The 26,774-nt window shown below is 35.1% G+C and overlaps 1 protein-coding gene across 1 annotated transcript; it reads right to left on the bottom strand.

Moving 5' to 3' along the window:
- Nucleotides 1-14,368: 14,368 nt before the first annotated feature.
- Nucleotides 14,369-15,046, bottom strand: LOC131028122 (germin-like protein 1-1). Its single transcript, XM_057958346.1, has one exon. It carries the CDS (start codon nt 15,044-15,046, stop codon nt 14,369-14,371), a length of 678 nt encoding a protein of 225 aa, XP_057814329.1.
- Nucleotides 15,047-26,774: the final 11,728 nt, after the last annotated feature.

Genomic DNA, 26,774 nt, shown 5'->3' with positions numbered 1-26,774 from the left:
TGTTTGATTCAGCATCTGCTAGGGATAAGGCTCTATCCACTCCATTTTTTTGGCTTGGAAAAACTTGATTTTTGTGGAATGTTGGAAACCCTTTCTGGCAGCGTCTAGGGTTGGTCCAAAACAGGTCCCAGTGTGGTTTAAGCTTCCACTTTTACCATCTAAATTTATTGAATCTGACATATTAACAAAAATTGGGGATTCGTTGGGTAAATTCTTGATGTCTTGTTCATTGTTTGAGGATGGGGCACTGGTTGTCAAAATTTGTGTTTTAACTTGTCCTAAAACTCCTCCACCAAAGTTTTGCAATATTAGGTCTCCCTTTGGTTTATGGTGGCAAAATTTGGTTAAGGATTATGGGGTTTTTGGTTGCTCTACTGTAGTTATGGATTCTCCAATGTTTTTTCACATGAAATCCATCCATTTTGGCTTGGGGGAAGTTGAATCTCCATTTGCTGAGAATGTGGAAGCTCATACCTGAGAAAAAATACAATTGTCCGGTCCTACTATCAATCCTCCTTCCCTTGTGAACAAACCCTTCTCTCCTATGGATTCTGTAGTGGCTCTTAATAATTCTGTTCCTCCTCCGAGGATTGGACAGTCAGATGTTCTTCCTCTGAAAAAACCTAATGTCTTTATAAATATGGGATTATCTTCTAAGCCCGTGGTTGATTTGGGCATCTCTGAGCCTGTGGTTGACTTGGGCAATATAGTAGGGGCTGAATCACGTATGCTTGGTGTCCATAAAGATATAGGTGCTGATATTACCTCAATTGGGGGCACTTTATTAGATCATGCATCACAAGTACCTGAGGGTTCGTTAGAAAATGTTAATTCTATGGACATTGTTCCAGATGATCTTCTCATTGCTTAGGTTCAGGAGTTAGTTAATACTAATAAGGCTCTTCTGGACTCTTCTTTAGCTAACAAGGTACTCTCTTCGATTTCGGTTGATTTAGGTATTTTGGAGAATGACTTGGCTGCTTTTCCCACCAGTAATCCTTTTGAGCTCCTTGATAGGGATAAGGCATTAGTGGCTTCAGGACTTGTGTCACCACTAGCTCCTGTGGTCTTAGATAAGGAGGAGAGTGGGGTACATAAGGCCATCGTGGTGGTTTCTCCAGGGCTACCTTTGGTAAAAACTCCTCTTCTCCCTTCTTCACCCTTATCTACTCCAGGGAAAAGGGGGTGTAAGCCCAAGCATGTCAAGACTCAATTAGAAATTGATGCGGGGATCCAATCAACTATTTTATCTTCCTTAGAGACTTCAAAAAAGAAAAGATCAAAGAAACCCTTTAGTCCTCCTCTTACAAGAGCTCTAGCTACTAAACGTAGTCTTCATAAGGTTTTTTCGGTTGGGGTGGTTTCCCTAGTCTCGTTGAATGCTTTGAGGGGAGCTGAGGCCTCCCCTCAGGACCAATGAGGTTAATATCCTGGAATGTTAGGGGCATAAACGCCCCTAACAAACGATGCTTGATTAAGTCACAATTGGACATAATGAATTGTGATTTGGTATTGTTACAAGAAACTAAGCTAAATCTGTAGTCGGCGGATAGGTTATTTTCTTCTTGTAAAGTTTAAAATTTTTGTTCATCTCCCTCTTCAAGGGCGTCGGGTGGATTGGCAGTTATTTGGAGAGATTCTGCTGTTCACTTCTCGTTAGTTGCCTCATCATCTAATTGGATGCTTGGAATAGTTAAGAGTAGATCATCAAACTTAAAGTTTTGGCTATTTAATGTTTATGGCCCTTCTGGGGTTCTAGAGAAAAGAATGCTTTGGAATTTCTTGGTTTATCTTGCTACTCCTCTGCGGAATGTTTTTCGGATTTTTGGGGGTGATTTCAATGCAATTACTACTTTGGATGAAAAGGTTGGGGGAATTATCCCTAATAACCATGCTATTTCAGATTTTTGCAGTTTCATTCATTCCTTGAGTCTAGTTGATTGTAAGCCTCTTAATGGTTCATTTACATGGACTAATATGCAAAGGGACTTTTGTCAAATTTCGGAAAGGTTGGATTGTTTCATGGTTTTGGATAATTGGTTTAGTTTGGGATAGGATTTTGTATCCTCAATTCTTCCCTTTACCGGCTCTGATCATTTCTCTATTCAATTTGATATTTTTGAGGATAGGGCTCCTAGAAAGATACCATTCAAGCTTGAGCCAATGTGGTTTAGGGACCAATCATTTTTGCCTTCCTTAAAATTTTGGTGGAATTCAGCCCCTTTTTTCTTGGGTCTAGGATGTTTCAGCTAGTTAAAAAGTTGGGTATTTTGAAGACAAGAATAAAGGATTGGAATGTGCAGCATTTTAAGAATGTCTTTGGTGAAAAGGCCAGGATTCAGGATGAAATTGAGCAACTTAATAAAAAAATTGTTTCTTTAGGTATGTCTTCTGTGATGTACGACGAGCTTAAAAATATGAACATTCAGTTGAGTGAGATTCTGGCTAGGGAAGAATCTTATTGGAGGCAGAAGTCTAGGGATCTCTAGCTTTCTAAAGCTGATTGAAATACCAAATTCTTTCATTCCTCCTCTAAGCTCAAGAGACTTCGTAATCGAATCTCTTGTATTATCAATTCTAATGGTAATACTATGCTAGATGAAGACGAAATAGCTTCTGAAGCTATTAGGTTTTTTAAATCTCTTCTCTCAGCAGAGCCAGTGGTGGTTGATGACGAGTTTGTAAATTTGATCCCTCCTTTAGTCTCTCAAGAAGATAATAAGATGCTGATGGCCTCATTTTTGTTAGCTAAATTGAAAGAGATAGTCTTTTCCATGCACCCGGAAAAGGCGCCGAGACCGGATGGATTTACGGCATTATTCTTCCAGAAATGTTGGGACTTTATAGGGAAAGATGTGTTGTTAACCTTGGAGGAGTCTAGAAGGAATAGGGTGATTCTAAGGGAAATTAATACTACTCTTATTTCTATTATCTTGAAGGTAGATAACCCTACCTCTTTTTCGGACTTTTGTCCAATTGCCTTGTGTACCACCTTATACAAAATCTTTACTAAGGCAATTTCGGTTAGATTATCTAAACTCCTTCCTTGGATAATTTCGTTAGACCAAAGTGGGTTTGTGCCTAGACGAGAAACTCCTGAAGGTGCCATTTTAGCTCATGAAATCCTGCACTCTATATCTCAGCAAAAGGTATCAGCAATGATTCTTAAATTAGACATGCTTAAAGCGTATGATCATGTCAATTAGCAGTCCTTGCTCGCTGTCTTGATCCGGTTTGGGTTTTCAAGGTGTTGGGTTAAGTGGATCTATTCATGTATATCCTCCACTCGCTTCTCAGTATTGATTAATGGGTCTCCCTCGGGCTTTTTTTGCCTCCTCTCGGGGTATTAGGCAAGGAGATCCCTTATCTCCTTTTTTGTTTATCATTTTGTCAGAAGCATTAAGTTGGGCCATATCTAATGCTATGACATCGGGTCTATGGTCAGGTATCAGAGTAGATGGCTTCCCTTCTTCACAATCTCATTGCTTATTCACTGATGGTATGCTTTTGTTTGGGAAGGCCACTATGAGGGAAGCCAAAGTTATTGAGAAAATTATCTCTGACTATTCAGCCTTTTCTGGAGAAAAGGTTAACAAGCAAAAGTCCAAAATCTTTTTTGTAAATGTCCCCACTATAGTTCGGGACAATCTTACCCGCTTTTGGAGTTTTCAAGTTGGGTCTTTCCCTTGTATGTATTTAGACATTCCTTTCTTTCTGGGGGCAGATAAGATCTCTTTTTGGGATAAAGTTGTCCATTCTATCACCTCCAAAATTTCCTCCTGGAATCACAAGTGGTTAACAATGGTAGGCAAGATCCTTCTAATCAAATCAGTTTTGACTGCCATTCCTACATATCTCATGTCTATTCTACAGGCTCCCTCTCAAGTCGTTAAGAGGATAAAGGTATCCCTATGGTCCTTCCTTTGGAATGATAATTTAGGGGGGAAGCATAAGATTCCTCTTCTTGCTTGGGATAAATTTTGCCACCCCAAGGAGCTGGGGGGGTGGGTATTCATGATTTGGCTTTTCAAAATAAGGCATTGGGGGATAAATTGATTTGGAAGCTTTACACAACCCCCCGTAGTAAATGGGCCTCCGTCATGCTTGCTAAATATTTAAGGGGAACACCTAGAGAAAGGATTTTTACTGCAGTATCCCTTCCGAAGGGTTTTGCATTCTGGAATTTTCTGATTTCTTGTAGGGAGGTGATTTTGCCACATTTATCTTGGGTTGTTCATAATGGGAGAAAAGCCCATTTTGGGGATGAATTTTGGAATGGGCATCATGCTCTCTCAACTATCCGTGATTGGTCCCCTTTGCCGAATATCCTCTCGAGTCTTTGGGGACCTTTGGTTGCAGACTATTTTACCATTGACACCTCAGGGCCATGTATACTGGTCAAATGGAGGGATATCCCTCCCTTGGCTATTAATATTAATATCATTTTAGCTTTTATGGAAGAACTTCAGAAGAGATCTGTAGCTTTTCAAAATAACGAGGATTCTTTGGTTTGGGTTAAAAATACGTCAGGCTCCTATTCGGTAAAAGAGGGGTATAATTCTTTGATTCAGACCCCTGTATCTGCCTGCTGGCCTACTAAGCTATTCTGGCATTCTGCTTGTCTTCCAAAAGCAAGGGCTTTTGCCTGCTTGGCAGTCCAACATAGAATCCTCACTGGAATGCAATTGGATAGGCTTGGGATTACGACAGTGTTTCCTTGTGTTTTTTGTGGTTTTTGCATGGAATCGATGGATCACCTCTTCCTGTTATGTTCCTTTGCTTTTGAATGTTGGTATTGGTTGTTTGGTATGTTAGGGTGGTCTTCTGCTCTTTGCTCAAGTCTACTTTCACAATTTCGATCCTGGCCCTTGTTGTTTCCCGCTTCGTTTTATTCATCTCTTTGGATAGTTGCTCCATCTTCGGTGATTTGGAATCTTTGGCTTTAAAGGAATTCAAGAATCTTTAATCATAAGTCTACATCTTTGACAGAAATTATTGGTAAAATCCAAGCCTCCATTAGTGAAGCGGTGCTTTCTTTCATTCACAAAAATTTAGGGCATCTCACAACTTTTTCCCATTGGGATAACTGGATTACTTGGAGATGGCCCTCACTTCATTTAATGCCCTCTCATGGGGCTATATCAGATGCTTTTTCTTCGCATCTTAAAAGAAAGATGGCTAAGTGGATTCCTCCCCCTTTTCCTTCTTTCAAACTTCAGTTTGATGGGGCCTCTAAGGGCAATCCGGGGAAGTTTGGGATTGGGGTAATTATCTTTGACCACTCTTCAAAAATTATCAAGGCAATTGGTAAATATATTGGCTATGGCACTAACAACATGGCTGAATTTCAGGCTCTATCCTTTGGACTTGATTTGGCTCATTCTCTAAATATCAAGGATATTGTTATTGAAGGTGATTCAATGCTTGTCTGTCAGGCGGTTGCTACCCAGAAGTGTTTCTCTTGGCATTTGTAGTACCTTTTGGAGCACATTCTTCTCCAACTTAATGGCTTTTCCACTTTCTCGATTTCAGACTGCTTTAGAGAGATTAATGTGTTTGCTGATTTTCTTGCAAATAAGGTTGTTACTGAAGGTGTGGATTTCATAGAACTTGCACCCTTGGACTTTCCTATCTCCTGCATGAAAATTCTATCTTAATAGTCCTTCTTGGTGTGATTAGTCTTTCATAAGTACCTGTAATGAGAGTGTTTTCCTTTGGGACAATACCATTGTTATTGACATTTATTGGGAGAATCTCCTCATTATGAAGGGAGGTTTTTGTGTTTATCTTTGGAAATTTTCCTCACCTCATGGGGAGTTTACTTCTTTGAATGTCTACAAGGGGGGTGCTGCCTTGCCTTATGACAGCATCTTGGTTATAGTCATTCCTGGTAGTAGAGCCTCGTTAAGGGTGGAGGATGATGGGGCTTCTTGGGTCTAGCCAACACTGATTTGATAGTGTTTAGGGGCTGGGTTCTTTCTCATGATTTGTTTATAATCCCAGGTCTAGGGTTGGATACTTCGGTTAAGGGATATTCTCGCTCTTCTTCTGGTTTTTCATAATTACCCTTTGGTCTTACCTCCCTATCAGAATGTGGAATATAGATTGGCATTTAGGGTGGTTGGGATTGCTTGGGTTTTGTGTCATTTTGTTCTCGATTGGTCAATGAGGGAATGTTCTATGTACGACTGGTAGATTTGACAATTATTGGTTCTTCCATCATGACAGTTGGTTGCCTTGGTTCTTCTCGATTTTTTGGGACTGTTTTGGTATTGCTTTCTATGCTATTCATGAGATTTTGTGGTTGAGATTGGGTACTTAAGCTTTGATGCTCTGCCTTTTTTGCCAATCTTTTTTTCCTTGCGAGCAGAGGTGGGTGATCTTGTCATGAGTTTTGGGTATCACGTTTTATGCACTGGTTCATTGAATGAATCATTATGCTTCCTGGGTGCAATGCTGGTTAGACATTTGCTTTACTGATTGGGCCTACTATAAGTTATGCGAAGTTTCCATAATTTGGAGGTGCTCTCTGGGTGGGCATTTTTTCTTATGATGGCCTGATAATCATACTATCCCCTCTCCATTATATATTTTGGATGGGTGCTCAGGTATGGCACATATTCGTTTGTTTGTTGTTATTTGAGTATGAAATGCTTAGTAGTATGTGGAATTTCTTGGGCAAAATTGGTGGGTGGTGGTTTTTTTTGAGAAATTAGAAGATGCAGTTTATTGGGTGGGGTAAATGGCTTCTTGTTATGTTGTTACAGGTATGGCAGTTACTATGGATTATTGTATGGATTGGTTTCACCCTGTTTCCTGAAGATTGTCTCCATCTTCCTCTACTTCTTATATGGATAGGCCTATGTATGCTAACCATTTTCATGCTGTCAGGTTTACTTCTCCTTAGTTCCCTCTTGGCTATGTTTTTTGTTCTCTGTAGGTCTTTGGACTCATGTGGTGCATAAGTGGATTGATGTTTTTGTGCTGGCACTGATCTTGGTTGCATTTTTGGGATGATATCCTCTCCACTAGACTATTAATACAATCTTTCTTAAAAGCTTCCTTTATATCTAATGTAATTGATAATGTAATCAAGGTATATTGGGGTTGCATATGGGATATTGTAATGGGTAGGTAGGCTTATGTTTGTGAGCAATAATGAGGGGTTTTCTTACTGGTTCTTTCCCCTCAGTGCTCATTGAACAAGTCACCATGTAAAAAAAAAAAATTAATATAATTTTAGTGGATCATCTAGTTTTATCAAAAAAAAAATGTATTTTGTTTTAGAGTTGTGAAATTTTATAACAAATTTTAATTCTAAGGCTTTTAATTTTGTGAGATTTTACCAAGATCAAGAGGCAATGGAAAGAACAAATAATATAGATAAAATATATGATAGAAATAAACTATATTCTATCAAGATGAAAATATTGATCAACTGGATCATTACGCGTTACATACAATGAATATGAGCCTGCTTATATAGGCAAGGCTATATGGATATGTGAGCACACAAACATGACATGTGTCTCAATAAGAAACAAGGGTAGGTAGGAAAGAGGTGTGGGTAGGTAGGAGAAATAATATAATAGTCCACATGAGGTGGTTCACCCACTGAATGTGGAATGTAACAACAAGATCAACACCATAAAAGGTAGAAATTCTCCTAGACAAACTATCCCAATGTGGCACAAACACCCAAGTGTCTCATACCCAAACTACCATGAAATGCATTTCCTAAGTAAAATTAAGTAAGGTGTAATAATATCCATGATGAATAATTATTTACACCAACACCCCCCCTTAAGTGCAACTTAGGGGAATGCACTTAAGTCTACAATGCAACTAAGCAATGCAAGATGGGTCCCGACTACGAGGCGATGTTAGGTATCCATGTACAAATGCAAATGCATGAAAACAAATGCAAGTAAATCTCTCACAAAGTGGGGAAAACCCAATGGGAAAAAACCCTCCCCCAAAAGAGAGATGAAAACTAGATACAAAGAACTCTCATAGAAGTATGTGAAGGACAAAACCCCATGTGAGGAAAAAGTCCCCCCCCTATGAGAGAAGAAGAAGAGAGACTAGGAAGCCCCCCCTCCATCTGGAATATGCACCAATGATAGAAGCTCGAAGATGAATGAAGAAACTGCTCCATGAACGTCGAACCACATTCCTCCCCTTAGGAAGAAACAAAACAAAAGCTGTATCCAAAAACTCTTCCCAACTATGAAGGGAAGATAAAGCAAAAATACTCATGATGAAAGGAATATCTAAAAACTGCTCAAGTGTCTCCATGTCAATGCTGAAAGGTACCCCCTCCAAAGGTGGTAAACTATGCCACACTGCTGAAAAAGGTACTCCAAGATCTAGTGGAGATGAATGTAGAACAATATCCAAAGACTCATATGTCTCCTCAAAAGATAAAGAGACCTCCTCCAAATGTTGTACAAAAGTATCCACAATCATGTCAACCTCTAGAGATTGACCATGTAGAGAATGCACAAGAGGGTCAGAGTGATCCCTCACAACAATCAAAGAAGGATCATCTTCATCAAAGAGAAGATGAATGTCATCAATGGTGTCTCCCAAATCTGCAATGTAGGAGTCCACAAACAAACCTGCAATGTCTGTCTAGTAGGCATCCCAATTAACTGAAACTGGAAGACATGAAATATCCTGCTGTACTGAATCATAAGAAGGCAAAACTGTCGCACTAGCTGCATCATCAGGTGTAATAGGTGGTGTGATATCAATAGAAGGAGATGAAATGCAAGGCTCAAGAACGGGGTCACATGTGAGAATCCCCAAGTTCAAATGGCCAAAGTTCTCCTCAAAATCTAAATCATCAACATAGGAAGAATCAACCTCATCAATAGGACCAAAATCTGAAAAAGAGTACAACCGAGATGCACGATCAACCACCCTAGTTGCAATGATAGCTCCACTCTCCAAGTATGTAATGATAACTGAATCAGGTGTGAACTCCACAGTTTTCCTAGTTGCCCCATGTGTGATTTGATCGATGGAAAGAAGATTATTTGTCATGTGGGGTACACACAACACATCATTGAAGGATTTATCCCCAATGGCAATAGATCCTTTCCCAATCACATCCATGTATGTATGATTTCCCATCAAAATCTGTGGCATGTGGCAAGGCTCAAATGTAGAAAACATAGACTGCGAAGATGCCATATGATAAGAAGCCCCTGAATCTAGAAGCCATCTCCCTGAATCATGACTTGGAGTAGTACAAAGAGCTTGTCCCTTTCCTTTATCTGTCCCAAAAGAGTGATCTTTTCCTTTATCCTTGGAAGAAGAAGCTAATGTAGACATTCTAGAAGGTAGGTTGATTCTATTCTTCTCAAGGAGATTCTTGAACTCATCTATATCCTTATAACAATGATGTTCATCATGTCCTGACTTCTTGCAATATCCATAAAAAAGATTGTCCTTATATGATTTCCTCTTAGGTGAGAATGGTGAATCACCTTGTTGTGGAGAGGAAGATTGTGCTCCATCTTGTTGTGGTTTAGACTTAGGTTGCTTTTGATTCTTGCATTTTCCTTGATTACTTTGATTCCCTTTGTTAGCCACCAAAGCTTGTGACTTTGAAGATTTGAGAATCCCCATCATGGTCAACTTAGATTGCTCAAGTATCAACATCTCTGTGAATGAATCAAATGAGGGAGAAGTGTATGAGGAACCTTGAGCTAACCTATGGGTGTGAAAGCTAGATACAAAGGCTGCATACTCTAAAGGAAGCTTGTCCAACAAGTTATAAACCAATTGAGCATCATTTTTGTCAATTCCACAATCCTTTAGATTTTCTCTTAGCTCAGTTGCTTTTGTGATATAATCTTGGATTGTATCAAAATCCTTGGGATCCAAAGTTATGAGTTCACTATCAAGCTTGTAGCCCTTAATCTCATCAACTTGACCATACAATTTCTTAAAAATATTCCAAGCCTCTTTAATTGTTGTACACTTATCAATGTGAAAAATAAGGTCATCTGATACATACTTTCTAAGAGTTCCAAGTGCCATAGCATTCTTAGTAAGCCATTCAATTTGAGCATTAGGATCAGCCTTAAGATCAGGTGGTGCTGTAATAGTTTTATTTACATAATGAATGAGTCCTTTTTCTATTAGTTTACTCCATGCCTTAATTTTTCATGATGCATAATTATGAGGAGTTAAAAGTGGAAATTTAGAAGACCCATAGCACCAAAAATGAAAAAACACAAGATAGAGAGAGGCACAATCACACAAGACACGCCCCCAAAATACTCAATCAAGAAACCCCCACCAAATTGGTGATTTTGATACTTTATACTTAGTGCATATACAATGGGCCACTTGCAAAGCAAGGCAAAGTGGACTTCTGATTTCAATTTACAACTTCTCAAAATGAGATCTAAGAAACTTCAACAAATACTGCTAGTGATCTAAACTGAGATCCAAGCAAAATGCAAGTACCAAATATGCCAAAAATGGCCAAATACTGAAAGTACAATTTATATTTAAAATCACTGCAAACAGATGACAAATTATGAAAGTAGATGAAAAAATATGCACTTTAAAAAAAATGGCACCTGAAAAGGAGTCCATATGAGCCCAAATGAAGCCTCCAAAGTTGTAAAAATTGGGATTTCATGATTTCTGAAAAACCTGTATCCTAAAATCAGAAAACTCCTACATCACTGTACAGATCACAAAATTCTACTCCAAAAAAAAAAAATTTGCTTGAAAAAATGAGTCCGGATGAGTGAGATATCGCTATTTGAAAAATGTTTGCAAAATTATAATTTCTGGAAAATTTCCGCCGCAGCGTCAAACTTCAAATGCCTCTAGATTTGGCCTCCGAAGTCCGATTTGGATGAAACAAAAGGCAAAATTGACTTTCTTAGTCCTCCTCAATCCAATGGTAACCTCAGATTTGACCCATCAATATTCAATAATAACCTGCAATAGAAAAATCCAAAATACACAACCCCAAATAGCATCAAATTTCTCTCAATTAGCAAACCAGTGACACTCTAATGGCTTTGATACCATGTGAGACATGGACCAGTTCTGATACCATGTGAGATTTTGCCAAGATCAAGAGGCAATGGAAAGCACAAATAAGAGAGATAAAATATATGATAGAAATAAACTGTATTCTATCAAGATGAAAATATTGATCAACTAGATCATTAAGTGTTACATACAATGAATATGAGCCTGCTTATATAGGCAAGGCTATATGGATATGTGAGCACACAAACATGACATGTGGCTCAATAAGAAACAAGGGCAGGTAGGAAATAGGTGTGGGTAGGTAGGAGAAACAATATAATAGTCCACATGAGGTGGATCACCCATTGAATGTGAAGTGTAACAACAAGATCAACACCATAAAAGGTGGAAATTCTCCTAGACACACCATCCCAATGTGGCACAAACACCCAAGTGTCTCATACCCAAACTACTATGAAATGCATTTCCTAAGTAAACTTAAGTAAGGTGTAATAATATCCATGATGAATAATTATTTACACCAACAAATTTTTTTAGTGATTGTTCTATATTTTTATAATGATAATATTTTTAAATAATATAAAGTTTATATCTTAAAATCAAAATTGTTAATGGCAAGTACTTATCTATAATGTGTCATTTTAAACATTCAATTGATGTATCAATCTTTTAAGAATCAATTTTTCATTGCTCATTTGTTCATGTTTCTCAAGTTATTTATCCACATAATGTAGATTGGAATTTTTTTAAATAGAATTTTGAACTTAACATAATTATTATATTATTTGAGATATATTTTTCTTCATTAATGTTTTACAAAATAAATTATATTTTTACAACACTTCTATGAATATTACTAATCACCATTGGCTACTGTTAATTTTATATTAATATAAGGCAAATAAATGATTGCTAAATAAATCAATATTTTCATTAATATAAAATATGAATTATGTTAAAGATATATAAATAGTACATTGAAACAAATATGTCATACACCTTTTTTTTTTTTTAGCTCTTTCAATGTCTTTGAAGCATTGAAATCATTTCATTAATACTTTTTTAAATTAAAGTCATTAAATATAAGATACCTTTTTAAAATAGATTTGTTACTAAATCATGTAGACCAATTGAATGAAACTAGTCATATAATTCAGATTATCATTGTAAAGTTCTATCTACTTTTCTATGATCATGCCCCTCCTAAAATATGTGTGACTTTTCAACAATGGTAAGTTTTAAATACAAATAAATACATTTTAGGATTGCTTTTTTGTAATGTCCCCTACTAGGTCTAACTTTGTTTTCCCCATAATTAATCCATCTCAACATACTTATGACTTAAACTAAATTGATTAGGAGACAAACTATCTTAAATATCGCATTTTCCAACTTCTTAGATATCGAAAGTCATAATAGAGAAACATAGTCTTCTTTCTAATATTGAATTAATAATTCAATTTGGTTTATAATCTTGTATTTACTTGTTCATTCAAAGAAAAATCACAGTAGAACATACAAAAATTACTTTTTTTCAGATTATACATATGCGAATGATCCGGTTAGCCATCCATCCCACTCTAGATCTAAAGGCAGTCATTATTCCCCTTTGGCTTACTATTAGTGGTGTGGGTCTTATCCCCGCAATTCATTCCTTGTCTCACCCTAAAATTATTAAACCAAGGAAGTTTCAGATTGTAGAGGGGCTTATTAATTGCCAGTCCCAGGCCCAGTAGCAGTCATATGCCCTACTGGCCTACTGATCTTACATGGATCAGTAGGTGGACAGCTGAGACAGTTATCCTCCTCTCCCAACCACTCTGCCTTCTCGGGATTTTAAGTAAATTAGTGAGTAGATTCATTTTTATTGTTATTGACATAAGATTGTACAATATGTTTTAGTTTCAGATCTATAAAATAATCTGTCAGTATTTCAGCAGTTCGCTTTATCCAATTTATGTATAATCTTATGGTTATTATATAAGGTGAACAAAAAAGGAAATCATTAAGGAGCTCGCTTATGCCATTTGTGGTTTAACTTTAATAATAATCTACTTATGTATATCAAAATATATCAGACGTACTGTGAAAGTCTAGTGTCAATTCCTTAGCATAACATTATTCATATTTATTACTATTATAAATTGCTTATGCGTATCAGATTGTGACCGCTTGGGATCGTAAATACATATATGACATTAAGTTTAATTACTGGAAATGCACAGCTCTATCAATTCACATACATAGTTGCAGTTTAATATGTTATATAGGTTGAATGATGAATAATTACGGTTTAATACAAGCACACGCGAATTTGGCATTATAATCATAAATCTAAACAATGTCGTGCATTATAACTTGTTTGTATCGTTTAACCAGTCGAGCATATTTTTTGAGTATGCGACATACAGTAAGTTACAGAAAACTATATAGTAGATTTGTTACAGTTATAATTAGATGTGTGAAATGGTTTAACATTCGTGACATACTGAAGTGATTTCTATCATACTTTAGATACACGTATTACTCTTTGCAATATCTTAGCAACAATTATTACCATTCCTTTAGAAGATGAAGACATACCTGAAACATCTTCTTTCTGAATTTCTTTGGTTGTTTTATACCCCTATCGTGTTAGTCAGGGTGTAGATGTGGACTGAGGTAGCAACAGTGGTGTCAGAGTCCTTCCTTTCTCCGGTAATCCCTTATCCTTAATACTTTGTTTTCTTCTCCACCAACGTAATGCCCTTTGGCAAGAGACACACCCTTTCACCATTAGCACCTTTTGAAAGAGTGCAACTCTTTATTATTTCTGCCCTTTGGAAGGGACATAATCTTTTATAATCAGATCTGCACTTCTCATTTTTCAAATTCCCCCCCATCAAATGAGTTTCTCTTCTCCCTTTTATATCTCATGTTTGAGGAAGTCACAACTTATAATTTCATGCCTTTTGACCTTTCATTAACTTTAATCAAATTTTAATTATATTTATTCTTTTGTATTTTAATTTTATTATTATTTATTATTAAATTATATTTCAAAGTGGGACATTACATTTTTTCTGGTTTTTTAGTCAATGCTTATAAGAAAGTTTATAGTATTTGTACATTGTATAAATTACTTAGACGCAAAGTAATATCATTCAAAAGAATTAATGTCTTAATTTCAATTCAGTTCAGCCTCAAGGAGGATGAATATAGGTATTTTATCGTTTCAATCTCAACAAGAATGAGGCTTTTATTCAGCAATCTTTAAAACAATCGATTAGAGAGAAATAAGTCGAACACAGTAAGAATAGCCTCCTCTCTGAACAGAATGACTTATAAGAGCAATAATGAGGGATTAATGCCCTACTGGTGCAGGTGCAGGTGCAGCGGTTTGCCCAGAAATCAATTCTTTGAGCTGTTGATCATTGACATTAAATGCCTTGGTCAACACATCTTGTGAAATGGAAGGATCGGCTCCGAACAGGGCAGACGCAATCACTTGAACACCAGGCAGCTGGCTGTTAAAAGCAGTAATTGTACTAGCATATGACGCCCCCACGTTCTGCTGGAAATGCACCAAGCCCCTTGGAATTACAAACACATCTCCCTTCTCCAACTTTTGTGAGAACAACACATTACCTGTGCTGATAAAACCAGCCAAAATAGTGCCCTCCATTACAAATATGATCTCAGTGGCCCGAGGATGAATATGAGGGGGATTCAAACCACCAGGGGCGAATTCCCCACGGTTGATTGATATGCCCAGTGTGTTTACTCCTGGGAAATTTACCACATTACCAGCGGTGATATTGAACCCTAAATTGTTGTTGGTTGAGAGTGGATTAGATAGTCCCCTAAAGAAGAAATCTGATGCCTTCACTGTCTTTGGCTCTTTGCACACAAAACCGTTGATCTTCACATTTGCTTCAGCAGTATCAGCCACACAGAAATCCAGCAGAGGATCTGGGTCTGATGCATTAATGGCAACCATTATAGATAGCCATAAAATGCAGCTCAGGGAAGCTTTGATCATTCTCGAGGATGTTTTCATTTCCAATCGCCGCGGAATGTTGTATGATATGAGAAATTGAAATAAGCTTGATATGATTTGAGCATACCAGAACCAGGTGTTTATAAGCGTAACTGGGAGATTGAGTTTCTTAAGGATTACGCGTTCCTTAGACTTGTTAAACCCATAATTTGGGATACTTGTCAAATAATGGTGGTTAGATTTTCGTTATAATTGATCACACGGACGAATTCGTCAATTGTGGGCGATATACATTTGTTTCAACGGCGGTTTTATTAAAAAATATTTACAAAGATATAAATGTATTAGCTGACTTGCGTCACATGCTACGGAGTAGCGTAGAATCATATGACTTTTCTCTACCCTTTATAGAACAGTACAGACATTCTCCGGACGATTCAGTCTACTATGGCGGATAGAGTGTATTTTCTGATGACTTACTATATATTAAAATATAGAAGCTAATACGCGCAGCAGCTACCGTATATGATTGAATCAGTGGACTTTTTGGCACCACGGATAGAACCGTGTTCAGAGTCTCCCGAGGACCTATGAATTAGTCCATGGTGCAAATGTTTTGTTTATTTAATACTCTTTTTTTTCCTCGCGACCCTATGTTTTTTTCTTCTTCCTTTAGTTCATCACTATTTTGTTTTATTTAAAAATCATTTTATTTAATGGTGAAAATATCAATAATAATTTTGCATCCTATTCACATTTTAAATATTTGTTCAAATTTTATTAGTCAAAATTGACTTTAAATAGCGAATTTGATAATGTCTATGAATCATTCACTTAACTATTATCAATTTTTGTTTGATTGACTTACCAAAAAAGGGGACTATAGTTTTTATTTTGTTAAATATTAAGTAAAGCTTTTTTTCTTTTTTGTAGTCATTTAATACTAACATCATGGAACTTTATTGTTTATGAATTATTGTTAGCAGCCCTTTGAATGCTATCCATCTCTTAGCATACATATCTACTATTGTTGTTATGACAAGACATCATTGTTGATAACTAGTCAGCTTAACATGTAGACACAAAACCAATCCTAGTGCTAGATTTACAATCCAAGAGAGTGCAATAATAGAGAGAGTTGATAGCTAAATGTCAAAATTAGCTATTTTGTTGAAAGGCTTGGGACACTATTTGTGTTGGCATGTCTATGCTGATGAGAGAACCACCAACCAAAGACCATCTATAGTTGAGAGAGTCATTTTTTGTCATTCCACATTGTGTTTATTTTCTCTCATGCATTTTTAACAAGCATATTCATAAATTAAATTTTTTATTTATAGAGATAATTGCATTCAAAACAATATCTTAAACCTAAGTTGCCTCCAATTTACTAAATTACAAGGATCGTTGTTGTTGTTATTATGTAGCACTAATATCTTATTCCTTTCCTTATATCAATAACTGGACTCTGCCATTTGAGCAATAGAGAACCTACAAATCTAATAGTGTAATATACACATAACATAGACATTATATTTAGAACCATAACACATAATCTTCACATACTAGATGAATGCGAGGAATTCTTCCATTGAGATATTAAAAACTATTTCCTACATAATTATTGTTTCCTATGTATTGAAACTTCTACTATACAATCCTTTTGGAAACACTTCAACATATCTGCAAGATAACTCAACAGTACTAGAGCACTCGCATAGTGACACCAATGATAACACGAGACAAGTTGACATCAATGACAACAAAGCTTAACAACTTAAGTTTCCAATATTCTCCCCCTTTGTCATTCATGGCAACACATGTGTACCACCAATAGAAAATAGAATTGATCTCAACCTATATATCTCTCACCCTTTGACATCAAAGACAAAGGGAACTCTACAAAAATACTCTCTTTATAGTTGATAAGCTTTGATGATTGCAATACTCACTTATCCTCGAAAGAGAAGCCACCACATCAATCCAGAATCAAAGTTGATGAGCTCTAGAACTCACCCTAGATGGATGAACTGCTTGAGTGCATCTAGTTTAAAATAAGAGGGGCATGACCCCCAACTTCTATTGGAAATACTCAAAAGTATCATTTGCCAATACCTTAATGAGGATATTTGCAATCTATTATTTAGTAGATATATACTCCATCCCAACTTCCTTCTCTACAACCTTATCTCTTAAGAAGTGATAACATATTGTTTTTTGTCTTTTATGTTATGCTGTCCTTTCTTAGTTTGTTGTCTTCTATGTTTTGTTGCGCTTTGATGTAAATCTTTTGATCTTTTGGCTGTAATGGGTTTCAAGGGCCCATCAAAACTTATTTTCCCATATTCAAAAACATATTGTAATATGTTTGGTCCTTGAATGTATCACCAGATTCTTGGATATGTTAATAGAACTTCTTTTATAACACAAAATAGGAATTTCTTCATCATACACTACCGTGATATGTCTCATATTTTCTTTCATCTGAGTGTAGCAAGATTCTACTATAATGAACTTTTCCTCTATAGTAGATAATGATACTAAATCCTTCTTCTTAGACAATCAAGAGACCAATTTATCTCCTAGGAAAAATGCACCATGACTTGTGCTCCTTCTGTCATCTACACATCTGACCCAATTAGCATCCGATATGCTTTCAGTGTTAAATTATCATCCTTATTATACTATAATCCATAATCCATAGTCCTTCTTAGATACCTAAATATCCTCTTCACTACTGGGTGGCTTCAAGAAGTTGAGTCCCACTTTTGGGCAAAAAGTGGAAGTGTTTTCTCTATTTTTCAAAATTTTCTATCAATTGATGTCAAAATTTGAGGCACTTAGAGATTGAATCTCTAAAAACTTCCATAATTGAATATGTAGTGCTCAGAGTCTAATTTTCAAATATGTAATTTATTTCAATACCCACATGGTATAAATCACGTTTTAGTATGCATGTTTAAAAACCACTTTTTCAAAATGCATGTTTTAGGACCATACCACATATATGTATGACGACCATTTTTTGACGCAAATAAATGAATTTTTACAAACCCTTCAAGGAAAAAATACCTAAGACACTAAATATTGATGAGAATATTTTTGCTTATTTTTTTTGTTAATTTTTAATTGACAATAAAGTACATTTTCAAAACATCTAGTGTGCGGCCACCATAATTTGATGAAAATTTCATATTTTATATATTTTTTTTAATCTTCAAAAGAATTGCATGTAGATTGATCTCATATATTTTATTTTTCTTAAAACCCAAAAACAAAAATTTTATTAGTTTTACCGAACCTCGGTATTTTAATTTTACGTACCACTCTTGACTAATAAATAATGCAAAAATAGCAAAATAATCTTATCACTATGAATTTTACATTTTTGAAATCAAGACACTGAGAAATCTAATGGGTTTTCGTTTCATCAAAAAATTCGATTAGGAAGGCCCTCAAAAAATTAGGCCAAGGCAGAAATCTGATATTCTTTTACTTTAGCCATATTTTTGGAGGTCCAAGCATAGGCTTGGTCTGACCAAGCCTAATCCAGAGCCAAAACCAAGGCAGAGGGTTGTTACCCACTCCAAGTTTTATGAAACTGATGCCCGTTTCACTTCGTACCATTGAAAGTAGAACGGGCACCCATTTTTAGAAACGTGTACCCTATTTGAAAATAGGCATCCATTTCATTCAAATAATGAATGCTTGTTTCTTAAAAGATCCGTTGGGCAAAAAAATGGCTGACAAGGACAAATTTCAACTATTAAATGATTATTCAATCATTGTCCAACATACCTTTGGTTTGCAGGGAGAGTGTTTTGTTAAATAATTCTCTTTTCTTTGTCTTGTTATCGATTTGATAAGGAGATCCATTCAAATTCAAATTTTGGTGCAGCCATGGGATCAAATCAATGCAAAAAGAGGCGAAGGAAGGTTCTGATAGCTGAAGATATTGCAGGAAATAGAGAGGAGGCAAAAGGTCAACGAGAAAGAAGAGAAAGAATTAAACAATTGAACAAAGTTGGAGCTTCAAGTTCAACAATCATTTCAAAAGATGAGAACATCAAGGGCACCATAAATGTTAAAGAAGGAAACATAGTAGAACCAAATTTAGGTCCATCTTCTAATCCATTATTGGATATAGGTATGTCTTCACAACCCCATGTTTATTCTCATGAACAAATTGGTCATTTAGTAGAAGCAGGTTACTCATTAAATCAAACCCTAATTGAAAATCAAACCCCAAATGAAAGTAAAACTCAAATTGAAACTGAAATTGAAACCGAAATTGAAACCCCAATTAAAATTGAAAATCGATCGGTATTTGAAATAAATAATGTGGATGTAGACATGGAAACGCCAATTGAAAAAGAAACATGTTTGAATGATAATGAAATGTATGAAAATTTTCAAATTAAAAGTGATGTGCTAGACAATCTTCCTGGCTTGGTTTCATGGAGACAGATTAGGACACATGTAAATAGATTGTTTAGACAATTTTTTTATAATAATAAATTTAGGTTTCAATGTCAATTAATGTTACAACTAATTAAAATGACTAAAATGCGAAAAGTGAAGAAGAAGTTAGGCTTTTATGTCAAACCCAAGAAGAAGGATGAGTCTTTAAAACAAGTTGTATCGACAGTTGCTAGCACTTTTGTTACAATCGAAAAGAAAAGTTGTTCTAAAGATAGGAATGCGACATGACGATCAATACACTACCGTGATATCTCTCATATTTTCTTTCATCCATATAACCTGAGTGTAGCAAGATTCTGCTATAATGAATTTTTCCTCTATAGTAGATAATGATACTAAATCCTTCTTCTTAGACAATCAAGAGACCAATTTATCTCCGAGGAAAAATACACTATGACTTGTGCTACTTCTGTCATCTACACATCCGACCCAATTAGCATCCGATATGCTTTCAGTGTTAAATTATCATCCTTATTATACCATAATCCATAATCCATAGTACTTGTTAGATACCTGAATATCCTCTTCACTACTGGGTGGCTCCAAGAAGTTGAGTCCCACTTTTGGGAAAAAAGTGGAAGTGTTTTCTCCTTTTTTCAAATTTTCTATCAATTGATGTCAAAATTTGAGGCACTTAGAGATTGAATCTCTAAAAACTTCAGGAATTGAAAATGTAGTGCTTAGAGTCTAATTTTCAAATATGTAATTTATTTCAATACCCACATGGTATAAATCGCGTTTTAGTATGCATGTTTAAAAACCACTTTTTTAAAATGCATGTTTCAGGAGCATACCACATATATGTACGACCGCCATTTTTTGACGCAAATAAATGAATTTTTACAAACCCTTATGGGAAACAATACCTAAGACACTAAATATTGATGACAATATTTTTGCTTATTTTTTTATTGAATATATTTTATTTGTTAATTTTTAATTGACAATAAAGTACATTTTCAAAACATTGGGTGTGTGGCCACCATAATTTGATGAAAATTTCATATTTTATATATTTTTTTTAATCTTCAAAAGAATTGCATGTAGATTGATCTCATATTTTATTTTTCTAAAAACCCAAAAACAAAAATTTTATTAGTTTTACTGAATCTCGATATTTTAGGGTTACGTACCACTCTTGACTAATAAATAATGCATAAATAGTAAAATAATACTATCACTATGAATTTTACATTTTTAAAATCAAGACACTGAGAAATCTAATGTGTTTTCGTTTCATCAAAAAATTCGATCAGGATGGCCCTCAAAAAATTAGGCCAAGGTAGAAATTTGATATTCTTTTACTTTAGCCAATTTTTTGGAGGTCCAAGCATAGGCTTGGTCTGACCAAGCCTAACCTAGAGCCAAAACCAAGGCAAAGGGTTGTTTCCCGCTCCAAGTTTTATGAAATGGGCGCCCATTTCGCTTTGTAATGTTGAAAGAAAAATGGGCACCCGTTTTTAGACACGTGTACCCGATTTGAAAACAGGCATCCATTTCATTCAAATAACAGACGCCCATTTCTTAAAAGATCTGTTCGACAAAAAACTAGCCGACAAGGACAAATTTCAATGATTGAATGATTATTCAATCATTATCCAATAGACCTTTGGTTTGCAGTGAGAATGTTTTGTTATATAATTCTCTTTTCTTTTTCTTGTTATCGATTTGACAAGGAGATCCATTCGAATTCAAATTTTGGTGCAGCCATGGAATCAAATCAACGCAAAAAGAGGTGAAGGAAGGTTCTCATAGCTGAAGATATTGTAGGAAATAGAGAGGAGGCAAAAGGTCAACTAGAAAGAAGAGAAGGAATTAAACAATTGAACAAAGTTGGAGCTTCAAGTTCAACAATCATTTCAGAAGATGAGAACATCAAGGACACCATAAATGTTAAAGAAGGAAACATAGTAGAACAAAATTTAGGCGCATCTTCTAATAGATTATTGGATACAGGTATGTCTTCACAACCCCATGTTTATTCTCATGAATAAATTGGTGATTTAGTAGAAGCAGGTTACTCATTAAATCAAACCCTAATTGAAAATCAAAACCCAAATGAAAGTAAAACTCAAATTGAAACTGAAATTGAAACCGAAATTGAAACCCCAATTAAAATTGAAAATCAATCGGCATTTGAAATAAATAATGTGGATGTAGACATGGGAACACCAATTGAAAAAAAAACATGTTTGAATGATAATGAAATGTATGAAAAATTTCAAATTAAAAGTGATGTGCTAGAGAATCTTCCTGGCTTGGTTTCATGGAGATGGATTAGGACACATGCAAATAGATTGTTTAGACATTTTTTTTATAATAAGAAATTTGGGTTTCAATGTCAATTAATGTTACAACTAATTAAAATGACTAAAATGCAAAAAGTGATGAAAAAGTTAGGGTTTTATGTCAAACCCAAGAAGAAGGATGAGTCTTTAAAACAAGTTGTATCGACTGTTGCTAGTACCTTTGGTACAATCGGAAAGAAAAGTTGTTCTAAAGATAGGAATGCGACATGACGATCAATAACAATAGCTTTAGTAAGAAAAAAAACTTTTGATAAACGAATGATGACTAACATAAGTGGATATCTTAATATTCATCGTAAAACTTTATCAAGAGTTGTAAAGAGAAGAGTTAACTTTGAAAGTGATCTGGCACAGAATTTGTGGACTTTTAGTGGTAGACTACCAAGGTCTGATATGAAACTTAATGGTACAGTCAAAACTTTGATCAAAAAATTCTAGCATGATAATACGAGAGGATCACCTAATACTAGAGATGTGCTTAAATTAAGAGTTGCGTCAAAAATTCGTGATCCACATCCAAGACACCTTTTGGACATGACTCAAATTTAATTGTACAAATTTTTTTTGGATGATAAGGTGTTAACTATTAGCATTAGTCAAAGGACGTTTGAAAAGTGTAAACCTTGGCATGTTCATATTAACAAGGAAAGAGTCACATGTTGCAAAACTCATGTTCAATTTCATTACCATTATGATGTATTTTGATATATACGTGTTACCATGCATGGTAATGGAATGTTGCAAGAATGTGGTATAAATATACCACTTGAAACTATAAAGGAGTTTATATCAGGTTTTTTTTGCAACCCACCTAATGAGCAATATTTTCTTTCCAATGCATGTGTTTCTAGTGTACATGATATATGTTGTAATCTTGAATTGTTGGATGAATCTTTGCATGAAAATATTTCAATTTATTTTAGACAACAATTACTTGATGTAAAAAGATTTAAAACTGTTGAGTATCCATTGAAGGATGGAAAGGTTGGGAGACAATGTGATCTAATTACTGAAAAAGTTACTGTTCATGCATTTATGAATGAATTTAAGATTAAGATCATACCTAAATATGTTAAACACTCTCAAAATGATACATGGATCAATGGTCAGTTTTGAATATGTAATAATACATTTCATGTTGGTAGTATACTTTTGGTTGTTGACTTTACAGAGAACTACACACTTGCACCACAAGATGAGGCCCAATCAAAATATTACAATTTGGTGCAAGTAGCAATTTGTGTTCATATTGTCTATAGGCATGCACCTGATAGTATAGAAGAGGATTGTAAAATTTTGAGAGAGTACCATTTCTATATGAGTGATAATAAATTACTCTCATCAAAATTTGTCTAGTAATGCTTCAAGACATTTTATGAGAATTTGAGAGAGAGAAATTTAGATGACACAACATCTAATATGGTCAAATAATTGCATAGGGAAATTCAAGAATGCTATAATGTTTTATTGGTTCAGTAGGATACATAAGAAAACTAATATCGAACACATGCATGGATTTTCTTAAGGCTAGTTACAGGAAAGGAGAACATGATAGCATCTGTGCATGTGTTAAGAGAGACCTTTGCAGAGTGCAACTCAAATTCGAGGAAAAAGCTAAATTTGAAAATGCAAGTGCAATTGTGGACAGATGTAGTGAAACTTTATCCATAGGATCAAGTTAGAACTCTACAACCAAACATTTATTTTGGCTAGTTGATGAGGAGAATATCCTTCCAAGATATAATTGTGATACAATCAATGGGTCAGCTAGATGGCATTCATTTAAGAGTTCTAATTCTAACACTTGGACTATATGGACTAGGGAGATTGCATATTTTTGTCAATTTTGTGTTGCAGGTGAATGGGAAGAATGCGAGAATACAGAATGGATTGAAGAATGACAACAAAAATCCTTAACACCTAGTGAGACACAATATCAATATGTTAGAAGAAATGAAGACCTAGATCTTGCATTTGCATCAGAAGATTATGATCATGTTTCTGACCTCATACAACTTGGTAATTTAATTCAATTTCTTGTTTATAACTTTAAATTATATTATTTATGTATTGTCATATAATTTATGATTGTATTTGAATTATAAATTCTAACAGGTTCTATTTATACATGTACTTAATTTTTTTTTCTTAGACATGTGTATGTTGTTGTTGCACCTGAGGACAATGATGAGCAGGCTGAGTATTGGCTAGCTAGATGTTTAGAACCTAAGAAAAAGTTGATATCTCATCAAGTAGATGATGATGGTTTTCAGTATCTAGTTAGGTCTATTGTGGCAGTTGGCACAGAGATACACAAATACCTAACACGAAGGAATGGCTTACCAGCTTATGAAGACTACCAATCAGAAAAGAAGACTATACACTATTCTCATTTGGTGGTGGCAACAAACATCAAATTAGAAAGATACAAAGGGAGACCTGTTAATAAGGTATTATGGACACTTGAAATGGAAGAGCACGAGGCAATCATAGATGCATTGCAAAAGAGAGAGGATGCAGATGGTACATTAGGTTGAATCAAATTTATGCATGTAAGTTTGTGTTAATTGTGTGAACTTTTTATATGTAACTTTCTATATGTATATATGTCTTCTTTATTCCTATACATGTAGCTAATTAATTTTGTGTCCAAGTGTCAAGTACAACGTTATGTAACATGTATGACACTGAACTTGTGCGTTTTACAACTTTTGGCTAATCAAAGTTGTAATACTAGGTGAGTGCAATTCTTTTATTGTTATTATATGGTAATAAAAAATAAGGTCCTAGAATTCAATTTAATTATGATACATTTTTATCTTTGTCCCTTTAACATATATATTGTTGTTATATACATAAGTAAAATGAAATTTTGGTATTGAGATGTAAAGTACGATCTGATGACATGGATGACATAGATACAACTTGGTGAGAACATTAGAATGAATAAAATGCATTTAACTTTTTGTAGCGTAAATTGAACTTTACTTTTAAATATATATTTTTAATGACATTTGAACATTCAATTTTTTTTCGCAGGACCCCTAGAAGAACATATGTGCATTGATATAATTTTGGTTTCATAAACAACATTTTATTCATCTACTTTTGTTAAATAAATTAACTATGTACATTGGCCCTATGTTCACTAATTGATGATGATAGTTTTTGATGTTGATAGTTATTTTTTCATGTCAATTGATGTAACTTCATTCAATATAAAATAATTGATGATTATTTATATATATGTATGTATATGTCCTACTCTAATCTAGCTCTCATAAAATCAATTCATCTTGTCCATTACATGAACAAATAAGTACATAATAATGAATGATAACAAGTCTATGTTATAAGTCCACCATAGTACTCATTTTGAATATTATTTCAATTGTAAAAATGACCCATTCAATTATTTAGGATATATATTCTTTATAAATTACATCATTTAGTGAACTATTCAACAACTTCATCCTATCTTTTCATATTCTAATTTTATTGCTAAAAAAAATGTCTATTTTAAAGGCTAATTGTTTCCCATCACTATTTATGGTAAACCAATAAAGATATAGCATTTAAGATTTTGTGTTCAATGACAAGTTCAAAAGTCATTGGTAATTATTTAAATTAGATTGAAAAGAAGAATGAACCAATTAATTTTTATTAAATCCACATCAATAGATACAACATTATCATAAGCATTAAAATAGTGTGGAGAAACATTTGGAAAATCCAAACAACCTTGTTATCCACGAAGGGCTTATTGTGCTCATCATGGAGTACGCTAAGTCCCTTGAAGTTGTGCCCTCTCTAACTGAGACTGGCCATGAGACTAATATCTAGGATGTCTTTGACTCGGATATGGAATTGGAGGATAGTGGGGGTGCCATTCCTCTTGATGACCTTGATTATAATCCTGCAGAGGAAGGGGAGATGATGGTCACCCTTGGCACATTTAGCAGTAAGAATCCTCCCAGATGGGTGGCCAACAAATACAAAACCACCCACAAAACTGATTTTTAAGGCCAGTCCCCTCTCTAAAAAGAATAAGCTAGTGGCTAATGACTATGGTCCAAAGAATTCTAATCAGGAAATAAAATTGGATATCCCCATCAACATCCTGAAAGAAAAATAGGGGACCATGGCCAAAGAAGAGAACAATGGGATTCGAAGGACTAGTAATCTGATGAACCTGGTAATGGAAGCTACCAGAAGCCAGGAGAGCTTTTGGAAGTGGGTGGAGCGAGAAATTGATACCCTCAAAGTGGGGGTTAAAGAGATTATTGATATATTCATTGCTTCCCCTCAGCCCAACAAATCCAAGAAACTCATGATTATGACCCAAAATCTCTCCCAGGACGTCGAGGTGATGAAATGCAATTACGAACATAGAATTGAAAAGGTGGAACAGTCTATGGCAGAGATAAAGAAAAACCTCAAGAACTTGGTTGACATAAGCAAAGAAGCCATGAACAACAGTATAGGGGGGCTTGAAAAGATCAATGCCATGGTTGTTGATTACAAATCTTCCACAGTGAACCGGTGAAATATATTGGAGGGGAAGATATGGCTGTTGGAGTCAACAAAACCACTGGTCCTAGTTCCAGAACCAAAAGTAGGAGCAACAACAAGGGTACCTCCAGATTCATTATGGAGGAGCTAGAGGAAATCAACAAGATTTTCATCCAGAAGAACAAGGATCTGGTGCACTCTCTCAATTGAGGGTTTTTATTGTGTTTTGTCTTATTTGTCTGTGTCTCTTTTGCTTTCGTGACTATTTGGGGGTGCTCCCGTGTTTTGATGTTGGTTCATGTCTATTTGGTTGATGGTCAGTTTATGTAAAACTTTTGGTTTCGGGTCCATGTAAAACCCGTTTATCTTTATCAAAAACATTATCATAAGCATTTACATATACGTCATGTGTGTCTTTAATTTATATGTATATTAGAAAATAGATTTGGCTTAATGTTAACAATGTG

The sequence above is a fragment of the Cryptomeria japonica genome, chromosome 4 (genome assembly GCF_030272615.1).
Source record: "Cryptomeria japonica chromosome 4, Sugi_1.0, whole genome shotgun sequence".
NCBI lineage: Eukaryota > Viridiplantae > Streptophyta > Pinopsida > Cupressales > Cupressaceae > Cryptomeria > Cryptomeria japonica.
The sequence above is the reverse complement of the archived record's forward strand: the minus strand, read 5'-3'. Positions and strand labels throughout refer to the sequence as shown.

Excerpts from the sequence above, each read along its gene's own strand:
- LOC131028122 (XM_057958346.1), bottom strand. The coding sequence starts at position 15,046 with ATGATCAAAGCTTCCCTGAGCTGCATTTTATGGCTATCTATAATGGTT.